The sequence below is a fragment of the Cygnus atratus genome, chromosome 29 (assembly GCF_013377495.2).
Source record: "Cygnus atratus isolate AKBS03 ecotype Queensland, Australia chromosome 29, CAtr_DNAZoo_HiC_assembly, whole genome shotgun sequence".
NCBI classification, from domain to species: domain Eukaryota; kingdom Metazoa; phylum Chordata; class Aves; order Anseriformes; family Anatidae; genus Cygnus; species Cygnus atratus.
The window spans coordinates 1,263,673-1,275,041 of NC_066390.1; the positions used below are offsets into that span (position 1 = coordinate 1,263,673).

Below are 11,369 nucleotides of genomic sequence, written 5' to 3' on the forward strand. Positions count from 1 at the left end.
AAACGTTGCAATACCTTGAGAAACCCATCGCCGCTGCTCTAGTGGGCTTGGGTCATGTTGTGAATCCTGCTCTGCGCCGCATGGGCGTTAGAGCCAAGAAAATATGTGTTCTGCGTGTTAAAAAAAAAAAAAAAAAAAAAAAAAAAGGCTCACTCTCTTGCTGTGTGTGCAGACACTGAAACGCTGAAATGCAACTCCAGACAAGTCCAAATCCGACATCCCGACAGCGAGAGTGCTGCTCGCTGCCTCTCTTCTTGCTTACTCTATCTGAATATTGCCAGAGCTGGGAAAAGTGTATGAAACCGAAGTTATTGAGCGGGGGTTGTTGGAGGGAATGAGGGCGTACTGATAAATATATTTTTCAGCCCGAACTGAGTCCAACTTATTCACGGCTATTTGGGACCAAGTTTCCAATTCCAATTCCAATTTTGTTCCGCTATGGTTTCGTTTCGGGGGGAGCGCTCTCGGTGTGTCGGTCGGTGTGTCGGTCGCTCTTTCAAATCGCGTGGGAGGATTTAAAAAAGAAAAAAAAAAAAAAGTAAACGCAAGCAAAAACAAAGAAGGCAGAAGAAATACATTTATTACACTTTAGGGCACGTAGGGCTTTTGACGGTCTTGGCTGGCAAATACTGGCGAGACCATGAAACCAGGCGCTCCCAGCCATTTCCCACATTTCCCCCGATATTTTAAAATATCCGCTATTTTGGGGTCGCTCGACCCCTCCATCCTCCATCCCGGCTGTGCCGGGAGCCGGGAAGGCTCACGGATGGATGTGGGTGCTGGAGAGGAGCCGGTTGTGATTTGGGGGGGCACAGACCACGCTCAGTCACCCCCAGGGAAGCGGGACCCCGTCCATGACGTGCTCGGGCCCATGAGATTCGACCCCCCGTGTGGGGCTGGGTGTCCCCCGGCCGTCGGGGTTGGGGTCTGGTGGGGATGGCGGCGAGGAGAGGTCAGGATTGGACCCGCGGGTCTCGGCACGGACACCCTGTGCCTCTACACGCTGCAGAGGACCCCGCCGCCTGCTTCGTCCCTTTAATCCCGGTGTTTTGGGTGAGAAATTGTTTTTTTCCGGGCTGGTCGGATAATATAACACCACCGCTTAATTTCTGAGATTAGTCCTCCCCAAACCTGAACACGGGTGAGTTGGGTTGGGGGTTTTTTGGAGGGGTTGGTTTTTTGTTTATTTTTTTGCTCAAAGAAGGGCAAAATATAATCCACGAAGCGAGTCATTTGTCCATCCTCTATGCAGGAGCTTTGGAAGAGGCGCTTGTCTACGGAAGAAATTCAAACCCAAACCTGCGCAAAAACGCACGCAAATCCCCAACCCCGAGAGCCAGCTCCTCACTTCCCCGCTCAACTTCCGCGGGCGCGGACGGCGAGTTCCGCTGGTTGTGAGCCCCAAGAAGACCAATGCAATGGGTTTCTACCTTTCCTCGCTTATTTTTTCACATTCCCGTTAGGAAATCGCATGGGGGATCGCTTGCGCCCCTTTCTCGTTCCCATTTATCTATTTGCGCATTTCGCTCTGCCCGTCGCTCGCCGGGTATTAGGTCAGCAAGCCGTGACGTCACTCCTGTATTACCCTTGACCGTGACTAGGCGTTGTTTGACCTTGACATCATGAGCCGTGGGCATAATAAGCGAGGGGACCCTCACCCTTGATCTTCTCGTCCCCAGCCACCCCAAGCAGCTCCCGCTCCTGTTTACAGATAAACAAGGTGTTATTTGCAGTCTAGACAGACGGGCTAATGGCCAACAATAAAGCCCTGAAAAGGAAGTTTCCCAAGTTTAGCCTTTTCTTCCCTTTGTACCGTGGACTTTGAATAACTTCCCAACCGCAGCCTTTATGGTAAAATCCCGAACAAGGGATTTCCCTCTTCCTTCATTTTCTTTCTTTCTTTCTTTTTTTTTCCCCTAACTTTTTCAATTTTTCCATTTTTTCAACTCACTCACTTTTACATATATATATATATATATACATTTTTTTCCAAATGCTTCTTTAAAGAATAACTTCCTAATCCAGAAGGGGAATTCTGTTCCCGCAGCCCCGTGCTCAGTGCAGAGGTGAGTATAATCCTTGCTAGCTTGCTGGTTAACTTGCTGTTTGTCTGGGGAGCGCTTGGTCTTGAAAAGGACTCTTTTTCTGCAGCGAAAGAGAAGAGACTTCTGAAGGCTTTGCCAAGAAATTATTTCCTAAGCCACTGACAGCCAACACGGTGTGTGTGTGCGCGCACATCCCACAAACTCCTACAGCACTGTTGGTTCCTGGCTTATAAAAATGCCTCTGCCTACGTGGTTCAGCACACTACCGACGGCTTTGGAAGCCCTCGTGTTTATGGGTATTTAAGAATTATATGCAACAAAATGTCGTGTCTCCTGTCGCCTCCACTTCGGGAGCAAGCTGCTGCCTCGCAGGGAGCTCAGCTGGTTCAGACCACAGTTGGACCAGCCGTGGGTTTAATAAACTGCCTTTCCTCCCTACCACTTTCTCTTCCTTTACAAGGAACATTAAATAAGTGAGATCACGCTTTTCAGGCTCTCCAATGGAGATTTGTTCAAGAGTCGTGAATTCTAGACCATTAACTGGTTTGTTGTTACAGTTCTTGGGGGGGTTCAGCCCTCCAAGGGGTTACAGTACGAAACGCCAGCTCTCACCCAAAGCAGAGCTACGGACAAAGCAAACTTCCCTGAAGCTGGGGCTAAACCTTTGCCTTACAAAGGATGCAGGCATCAGTTTACATTAGTCTAATAGGAGGAGAAGATCCTCTGCTGGCAAAGCTAGGGAAAATATAATGATATTCAGGCATTTAACTATTCCATGCACCAAGGAGAGACTGAAGCGGGAGGTTTCGCAAGCCTGGGACCTGCCTCCCTTAAAACTGAAAGCTGCCCCAGATGATTTGTATACTGAATGAGCTAAAGTGTCGTAGACATTTTTATTCTCATACATTTACCGGTTTTCCGCGTTGCAATTTTTTGCCCAGCTCCTACATATTCAATTTTACTACCCTCTCTCTCCATGTACGTCTATGCAGATAAATATATAAGCGGTCTTGTACGCTTATATGTCTATAGATTGTCTATGGACATACATTTTCCGCATCAGGAAAAGTAGCTGGGGCAGGTTTCAATGATATATAGCTTGCCCAAAATAACAGTTCTGCGGGCTTTCCAAAGCCTGTCTCTATTTTATTCCCCGTGTCATGTATCTATATATTTATTCTAAATACTTCCTTTTTGACCCTGGCAGCTAACTTCTTGTTCGAGTCACCGCAACTCCTTACAACTCCCAGCCTATTTGGGACGAAATTCAGTTAAGCAGAAAAGCTGAGCCAGGACGGGATCTGTTTTTCCAACCTGCACACGCGCAAGCAAACGTTTCAATTTTTTGTTTTATTTTTATTTTTTAATTTTCCAGGGAGGAAGATGCAGTATATATGTTGCAGATTTTTGCCCTATAGGAGGGTTAAATTTCACGGTCTTTTCTGGGAGAAAACTGGAAGTGGGGTTAGGTCTTTCCCATTTGAAACGTGAAGATTTTGCTGTGGGCATTAGGCAGGATCCATTTCTATTGATTTTTATTTGTATTTAATTTTTTCTTTCTTTCTTTAAGAAACAAGGCTGGAGAGGTGGGAGAGAAAGAGTCTGCTCAAGTGGTAGCCTTGAGTCGAGCTCAGCCTTGCGGGCTGCGCAGGGGGAAGATGCAATGCAGGAGGCGGGGAAGGGAAGATTTTATTTCTCACGCTCGGTAGAGAGGGGATGAAATGGTGCAAAAAGGGCAGGCGAGGAAGGAGCGCAGGGACAGATCCCCCAAACCGGGCACAGGGCAAAACACAGCAAAGTCAGCCCCAAACTTGGGGTTGTTTCCCCCGGGCTCTTCTCTGCAATGACTGATGCTCATCCGAGACAGTCATTAGCATAAGATGTCGATCCTATTTACTACACTAGACAGTGACCTTGAACTGAGACGTTGCAATCTTGCTTTTGCAGCCTCTTTTTCCTCTCCTCTTTTTCGGGGGCTGTTCTCCCGTCTCCCACAGGCACGGAGCGTTCCCCGGCTTCTTCCCACGAACATTTCCCGAAAGCTGCGTGTTGGACATGGGGAGGCGGAGAAAATAAACCCTTCGTCAGGATTATTAAATATCTGCCTCTACAAGGACTCTACCTGAAAATGGGCTTTCCTGCAAACGGGGAAAGGTTCCGAGATTTCTAGTTGGGCTGGGCAACTTTTTTGGGGGGAGGAACACCGAGGAAAAAAAAAATGAAAAAAAAGGAGGGGGGGTTGCTCAAAGCAACATGAGGTAGAAATCAGGATATATTTTTGGAGCCGGCGCTCGGGGTGGGTTGTGCACGAATGAGGCTGCCTAAGCAGCAGTGCCAGTGCCCCAAGCAGGAGGACTCGGCTCAGGCTTTCTTTTTTAAGCACTGCTCAGTTTGCGCTGAGTATTTGAAAAGCCCAAGCGCTCAACCTGAACTGGGAAATGCATTTTTAATGGGGAAGAAATTCCCAGGGAAACGCGGCAGCTTTGCTCAGGAGTCCTTAGGATTCTTTTTTCCCCCCTCCTTGGACCTGCTGTCTGGTTGCAGCAGGAGCAGCGCTGAGCCCTGTTCCCCCTGGAGCCGAAGGCCACCAAGAGCAGGGACCTCCGCTCCACGCCGTGCATCGCTTAATCCATTTCTAGGCACGGCTGTAGCATTTCTAGGCTCTCCAAAAAATAAACATAAAAGGGAACCGGGGGTGCTTTTCTCCCTCTGCCTTGCTGTGATGCCCACGCTAACAATATCCCTTCCCGCAGGACTCAGCGCGCAGTTTGTGGTTCACTTGCTCCGCAGCTCAGCCCTGCAGCCGCCTCCCGAAATGTTTCTTTGGAGGTAACCATCAGATTTTTTATTTTACTTTTTTTTTCACCCTGCAAAAATCAGATTGAATATAGAGGAAAAGCCCCAAATACGCCGAGACTCCTCTGAAGCGAAAATGGACTTTTCCATGGTCCGGTGGAGAACAATGCCGTACAGCACCCGGGCACGTCTTATATGGGGAATTTTGCAAAGCAAGAGCATGGTAGAGGAAGGGTTTTCTTTAAAAAACAGCAAACAAAGCCAATTCATATGGCAACCTACGGGGATCACGTGCTCATTTTTATATAAACTATTCCCCTCCACGGTTGCCCAGTGTTGCGAGCGCTTCTTCTGCGCTGAGACGACACTCTTGGAGAAATTGCAAGCAGCTTTTGCACTTATACCTGCAGGGAGAAAAATTCCTTGGCAAGGTTTAAAAAAAAAAAAAGTGCTAAACTTTCATTCTAGCAAAATATTTCTAGTAGTCGTATTTCTTCCTTCACAGGCAAAGCGTGTAGGAAGGTATGCACGTATCTCTGCAAGGTATGTATGTAGCGTATCCATAGATGTGCCAGGGAGAAAGAGAGATGGGAAACATGGAAAATAGGTTTTTCACCTTCAGGAGCTGTCCATGGAATACGAAAAAGCAGCTAAAGGAGTTATTTTATTGGCACCTGATTTTTCTACAGGGCTGGGAGGGGGCTGAGCAGAAGCCCCAGTGTTCTGCCAGAGGAGGAGGGTGAAGCGGGAAAAATGATGTTATGCTGGAGGAATATCTCAAATATTGGAGGGGGGAGGATGTTTGCTGTCTGGAAAGGCACCAGCTGGGGAGGTGCGGCTGAACCAGCCCGGCTCAGCCTCCGCGGAGCGCCTCCGCTCCCGCGCAGCGGTTTTACCTATACAGGAATATTTACGGTACTTCGCAGAGGCAACCTGGCAAGGGAGCGCTTGGGAGTTGCTTAAGGCAGGGAGGAATGCAAAGCCATGCAAAAATAAAGCGAACGGGGTGGGCATTTTGGTTTAAAAAAAAAAGGGGGATGGGGGAGGGGGAAAATGGCCATAAGAACAAAAAATAAAAAATAAAAGGAGAGAAATAACACCCCCAAAAAGCATAAAGCACCATCAAATGTCTTTGCGTTTTCCCGGTTCCGGGTTTCCATACAATACACCTTTTTCAGTAATTTTTTTTCTTCCCTCCAACGTGTTTATTTTGCAGTGAAAGAAGCCAGTATTGATTTTTTTTTCCCACTCCCTTGTGTTCCTGTGCAGAAGCTCTTTTCAGTATGACCAGGAGAAGACGATGGGTGGGAGGGAAGAAGAGCTCTGTAGTGTTACGAGGACAGAATATATTGCTATAAGGTGGCGAGGAACCAGATACGTGTGTGTGCGTGTGTGTGTGTACCTATATTTCCAGGGGTGGGGACCCGAGCGGCGTGGGGGTTGGGGGGAATTCTCATTTTTGTTCTTTCTCCTAAAAGAAGGCAAAAGAAATGAGAAAAGAGCATATATTCTGCATGTGTGTGCGTCTTCCTGCGTATGGAATATATACCGGGTAAATTAAGGCTATATACAGTCCTGTTCTTCTGTCTTGCTTTAGTCGACACAGATCATTAATAAAAGCGATTGAGGATTGTTAAAAATCTTCCAGCCCTTCTTGAGAGGCTGCAGCCTGGAAAGAGGCTGCGTTTCCCCAGTCCACGACAAAGCCACCCGGTCCTAGAGGAGGGAAAAATGATAATTAAAAAAAAAAAAAAGGCAGAAGAGTCGAAAAGGTCTCAGATAGCCTCCAAGGCTCCCATCCCACCGCGCGTAAATATGAGCCTGTTGCGGGCACGATCATTCGTCTCCTTAAAAAGCCTGTAAACTTTATATGACACAATATCTAATAGTAATTTATTGGGGAGATATTGTAAATTCGAACTGTTTTAGTTAATAAAGGAGCTAATTAATGAGAATCCGTCTCGCTTTTGCAGCTGGTAGAGGGCACCGAAGTGCCGCCGGGGGAGGGGTGCATTTTTGGGGCAAAACCATCGCCTATCGATTATTTTATGCTAAATATGACATTTTAGGGTGTCTCGCGTTTCTCAAGCCAGCGCTGGGAGCCGTTGCCTATTTTTTTTTTTAATAAAATGCTTTATGGGATTTTTTATGATTTTTTATGATTGGGGGGTGAAGAGGGGCCGGGGGGGGGGGGGAGAAAAGGCGTAAAAAGGCGGAACTTGCTGTTGTGTTTTGTCTCGGCTGCCAGGGGAGGGGAGGGCCCCCCCCCTCCCTCCCAGCGCAATTTGGGGCTCACGTGACCCCCCCGAACCAATGGGGCCGAGCCGTCGGTTTAACTATGTTTAATGTCAGATAGCAATAAAGTAGAAGCTTTCGGTCAGGCCCGCGGAAATGGGCGAGCACAACCTCCTTAATCCCGGCTTTGTGGGACCTCTGGTGAACATCCACACGGGAGACACCTTCTACTTCCCCAATTTCCGAGCCTCCGGAGGGCAGCTGCCCGGGCTGCCGTCCCTCTCCTACCCCCGCCGGGACAACGTCTGCTCCCTGCCCTGGGCATCCTCGGAGCCCTGCAACGGGTACCCGCAGCCCTACCTGAGCAGCCCCGTCTCCATTAACCCTTCATTCGGCAGAGCCTGCGACCTCGCCCGGGTGGAGGAAAGCAAATGCTACTACCGGGAAACCTGCTCCGACACGGCCGGGCTCAAGCGGGAGGAGAGGGGCAGGGACAGTGCCTTGCTGCCCCTCGAAGCCGGCCTCCCCAATGGCATGGGGGGCAATTTCAGCAAATATGACTATCCGGCCGCCGAGGCAGTGCCCCACGACCCTCCGTCGTGCCAGTCCTTGGAGTCAGACTCCAGCTCGTCCTTGCTCAATGAAGGGAATAAAGGCACGGCCGGCGAAGCGGGGGGCTTGGTGTCCCCCCTGAACCAAGGCAGCACTTTAGGCACCGGTGGTAAGACCCGGGAGGGCGCCGGGGGGGCGGTTTGCTTGGAAACTTGCCGGCTTGGGGCTGCTTCGTGGTGTAATTCATGGGCTCAGCGATGGGAAGCGGCGTGCCTATGTGTGCTGAGACCACTAGGGGTAGCACCGAAATCCCTAATGTTTTATTAGGTGGTGCTTCTTTTAAAAGAAAAGGCTATAAACATGTAAATATCCCATAAAAAAAAAGAGAGAGAGAGAGAGAGGCAGAGGGAGATAGTGATTGCGCATCCCTCCTCGACCGACGGCGCGGACGGTTGGCAGATCGTCGAGGCGCTTTTTGGGGACTTCGCAGAGGTGTGTCTACACGAGGCAAGGGGGGGGAGGGAGAGGAAAAGGGGGGGGGGAAGCTTAAAAAAAAAAAAAAAAAAAAAACGCAGCCTTCAACGCTGCCATTTGGATGCAGGTCTCCCGGCTCTTCCCCCTGCCGCAGGGACTGGAGCAGCGGTGGACACCCCCAGATCCCGGGGGGTGTCCCCAGCCTTGTCGCCCGCTTGGTGCCCGTCTTTCGCTCCGTGCCCCGGTTATAACGCTCCCCGCCTTTCCCTTCCCCTGCCCCCCACGCATCGCCCGTGGCTCTGGGAGGGAGCTGCGAGCATCCCTGAGCACCTCTGGCCACCGCCAGGACGGGGACAGCGGGGACACTGGGACAGCAGGGAGGTGCGGAGAGGAGTCCTGAGGGTGTCCCTTCTTTTTTATTTTTATTTTTTTAAGAGTTTTTTTTTTTCTTGCAAAATGCTCAACTCTCCCTCTCGCTCCCCCCTTTGCCAGGTGCTCCTTGGTACCCGATGCACACACGGTCCCGGAAAAAGCGAAAACCCTATTCCAAGCTGCAGCTGGCAGAGCTGGAGGGGGAGTTTATGGTCAATGAATTCATTACTCGCCAAAGAAGGAGGGAGCTCTCAGACCGATTAAACCTGAGCGACCAGCAGGTGAAGATCTGGTTCCAGAACCGGCGCATGAAAAAGAAAAGACTCCTCCTGAGAGAGCAAGCCCTTTCTTTCTTTTAAAGTTTTAAAAGCGTCCGTGTTGGGTTAAAAAAAAAAAAAAAAAAAAAAATTACATAGACTTTCTAGCGTTCACCCGAGCTCCCGGGACTTTACCTGACCACTCTTCACCCCCTCACACACCCCTCCCCGCCCAGAAATAAATGAATAAAGAGATAATATTAATAAATAACCAGTTTCCCTTAAAATACGAAGCCCGGCAGCCAGCACGTAGAGTACAAGAACATGCGCCTCCTCCGCTGCGACTGCGGGGGGAGAGACCGAGCGACTGCGGCTGGCGAGAGGCAGCCCCAGCGGCCGGGCTGCTGCTTCCAGAGATGCTCGGCGTGCTGAAGGGGAGGTTTTCAGTGCGACTTCAGCCGCCGGTCATTTGCCAGCAGCGCAGGTAGGGTTTCCGTGCATCGCCGGGAGCCGTCGGGGGCCGTCGGGGCCGCTGCTCCCCGCTCCCCTCTCGGCTTCGGAGGCGGCGAGAGCGGGGCGAGGGCGAGGAGAGCGAAATCCGCACCTCTGGGGGCTGCTTCGGGGCTTCGTGGGAAGCGGGGGAGGGGAAAATAGGAAAAAAAAAAAAAAAAAAAGAAAGGGGGGGGAATAGGGATATGGATGGGGTACGTCTTCTTAAAGCACCGGACCCCCATCCGCATGGAAGATGTTTGGTTTTTTTTCAGTGCACGGTGTTACCCAGATATGTGTGGGGTCAATATAAAAGGAAGGTTTGCGGCTAGGCTCAATCAGTATCTTTAGGAAAAGGCGAGAGACAAAGACTGAGTATATATCCGGTGTATATGGTATATAGCTATATGATATATGAGGTACGTGTATCACACTGTGTCCCTATAGATTTGAGAGTGGTGACTGTGCCCAGGCTTTGGTGCAGGCGGCGGTGGTGGTGTCCCCAATGCCAGACTGTCACAAGAAGGAAAATGCACACACGCACCTCTAGCAAACCCTTCCAGGAAAATCTGAATTCCCCTCCACTTTAAACTGAGCCTTTCGGAGATTTTTGCTCTCTGAAATCACAGCCAAGTGAGTTCTCTGCACTAGCCCCAAATTATATTCGTGTCCCCCCCTCAAAAAATGACGTTTCTTTGGAACAACTCTGCTGACGGAGTGTTTATGCTGTTTTGCTGTGTTTATTGATGACAATGTAGGAAAAGAGGTAGAAAAAAATCCTCATTTTTTTGTACCCTCCGGTGATAACAGCCTGTTGGAGTCTGGCTGAGCGAGCTGCATCTCTGTCCTTGAGATGGCTCGAAAGACGAGCTTTGCCATTTGGGTGCTATTTTCCCAATAAAGGGAAAAAAATAAAAAAGAAAAAAAAGAGAGAGAGAGAGAAAAGGAGACTGCGGTTTCTTTTAAGGAAGCATGTCTTATTCAGCTATAGGGAAAAGATAACCCTGCCTTCCTTCCCCAGCTGCCCATCAGGTTAAAAACCTACACGATTCTAGAAAGGGCAATGCTTGCTTTACCTCCCTAAAAAGTCACTCTAGCTGCAAATAGAGCCAGCCTCATCGTTAAGAAGAGGTCTTAGAGTTTGGGGTCAGGGGGTGTTTGTCGGCTCCCTAAAGCACTGTCTGGCTTTTTTCCCTCCCAGGGCAGTAGAGGGGGGCCTGGTAGGATGCGACGTGTTTTATTTGTACGTGTGCTCGGGTTTCCTGGAGAAAAAACACCAGTTTTCGCTATTCCCCGTCAGGTGTGTTGTGAAGGCACTTTTAGGTGGTCGGCGGAGGCGAAGCAGCGAGGGCAGGACGGGGGAGCAGCAGATTTAGCGCCGTGAGGAGCTTTGCCTGCATGGGAAATTTTAATTCAGCCTAAAAAGGAAAAATGGGAATTTTTAATTCAGGTTAAAAGGGGAGAAGGGGGCCACGGTGCTGCAGCCTGCTGCTTTGCCACGCTGTGCTTTGCTCCATTCGTTTTATATCGGAGGGGGGATTAATTTTATGGCAAAGCAGCGTTTTCTGGGAAGTCTGGATGCTCACCACGTGCTCTCGCTTCCCCGCGTTCATGGTCATGACCAGCAGCGGCGAGGAATGCTTTTATTTACGAGCTGCAAAGGATGGAGCCGGCTCCTTCACAATCCCTCCCTGGGCTACAAGGAGCCTTTCTTTCAGCTGCATTTCCCTTCCCAGGGCAGGAGGATCCCGCAGCCCCCGCCGCTCACCTCCTTCCTCCCTCACCCCTTCCCCGGCTGCTTCCCCTTCTACCCACCTCCCCCTTACTATTTTTTATTTTTATTTTTATTATTTTTGCAACCCGGGAAATGTCACAGCTTTATTTCCTCCCGGTTGCATTTTGCAAGGACAGATCCCCCCAGCTCCTTCTTCAAAGCCAGGAGCCTCCTTTGCCCCTCTCCCTCCTTTGCCCCTCTGTCTCCTTTGCCCCTCGCATCCCTGCACACCTTCCACACAAAAGAGGGCATCGCCTCTCGCAACGTTGTGCAATAAGCCCAGGATGTGTTTTATATGGATATATCTATGTATGCTCCAGCTCAACCATGTGCAATTAAAGGAGGAAGGCAAGGGGGAAGAATTCAATGTTTGGA

General features: G+C 49.9%; 1 protein-coding gene across 1 annotated transcript; it reads left to right on the plus strand.

The window, feature by feature from the left end:
- The first annotated feature begins 7,232 nt into the window (after positions 1–7,232).
- Positions 7,233–8,833, plus strand: HOXC12 (homeobox C12). The gene is made up of 2 exons (XM_035571748.1): positions 7,233–7,797; positions 8,595–8,833. Exons 1-2 carry the CDS (start codon positions 7,233–7,235, stop codon positions 8,831–8,833), a joined length of 804 nt encoding a protein of 267 aa, XP_035427641.1.
- Positions 8,834–11,369: the final 2,536 nt, after the last annotated feature.

Excerpts from the sequence above, each read along its gene's own strand:
- HOXC12 (XM_035571748.1), top strand. The coding sequence starts at position 7,233 with ATGGGCGAGCACAACCTCCTTAATCCCGGCTTTGTGGGACCTCTGGTG. Across the intron at positions 7,798-8,594 it reads CAGCACTTTAGGCACCGGTG|GTGCTCCTTGGTACCCGATG; the intron begins GTAAGACCCGGG and ends CCCCTTTGCCAG.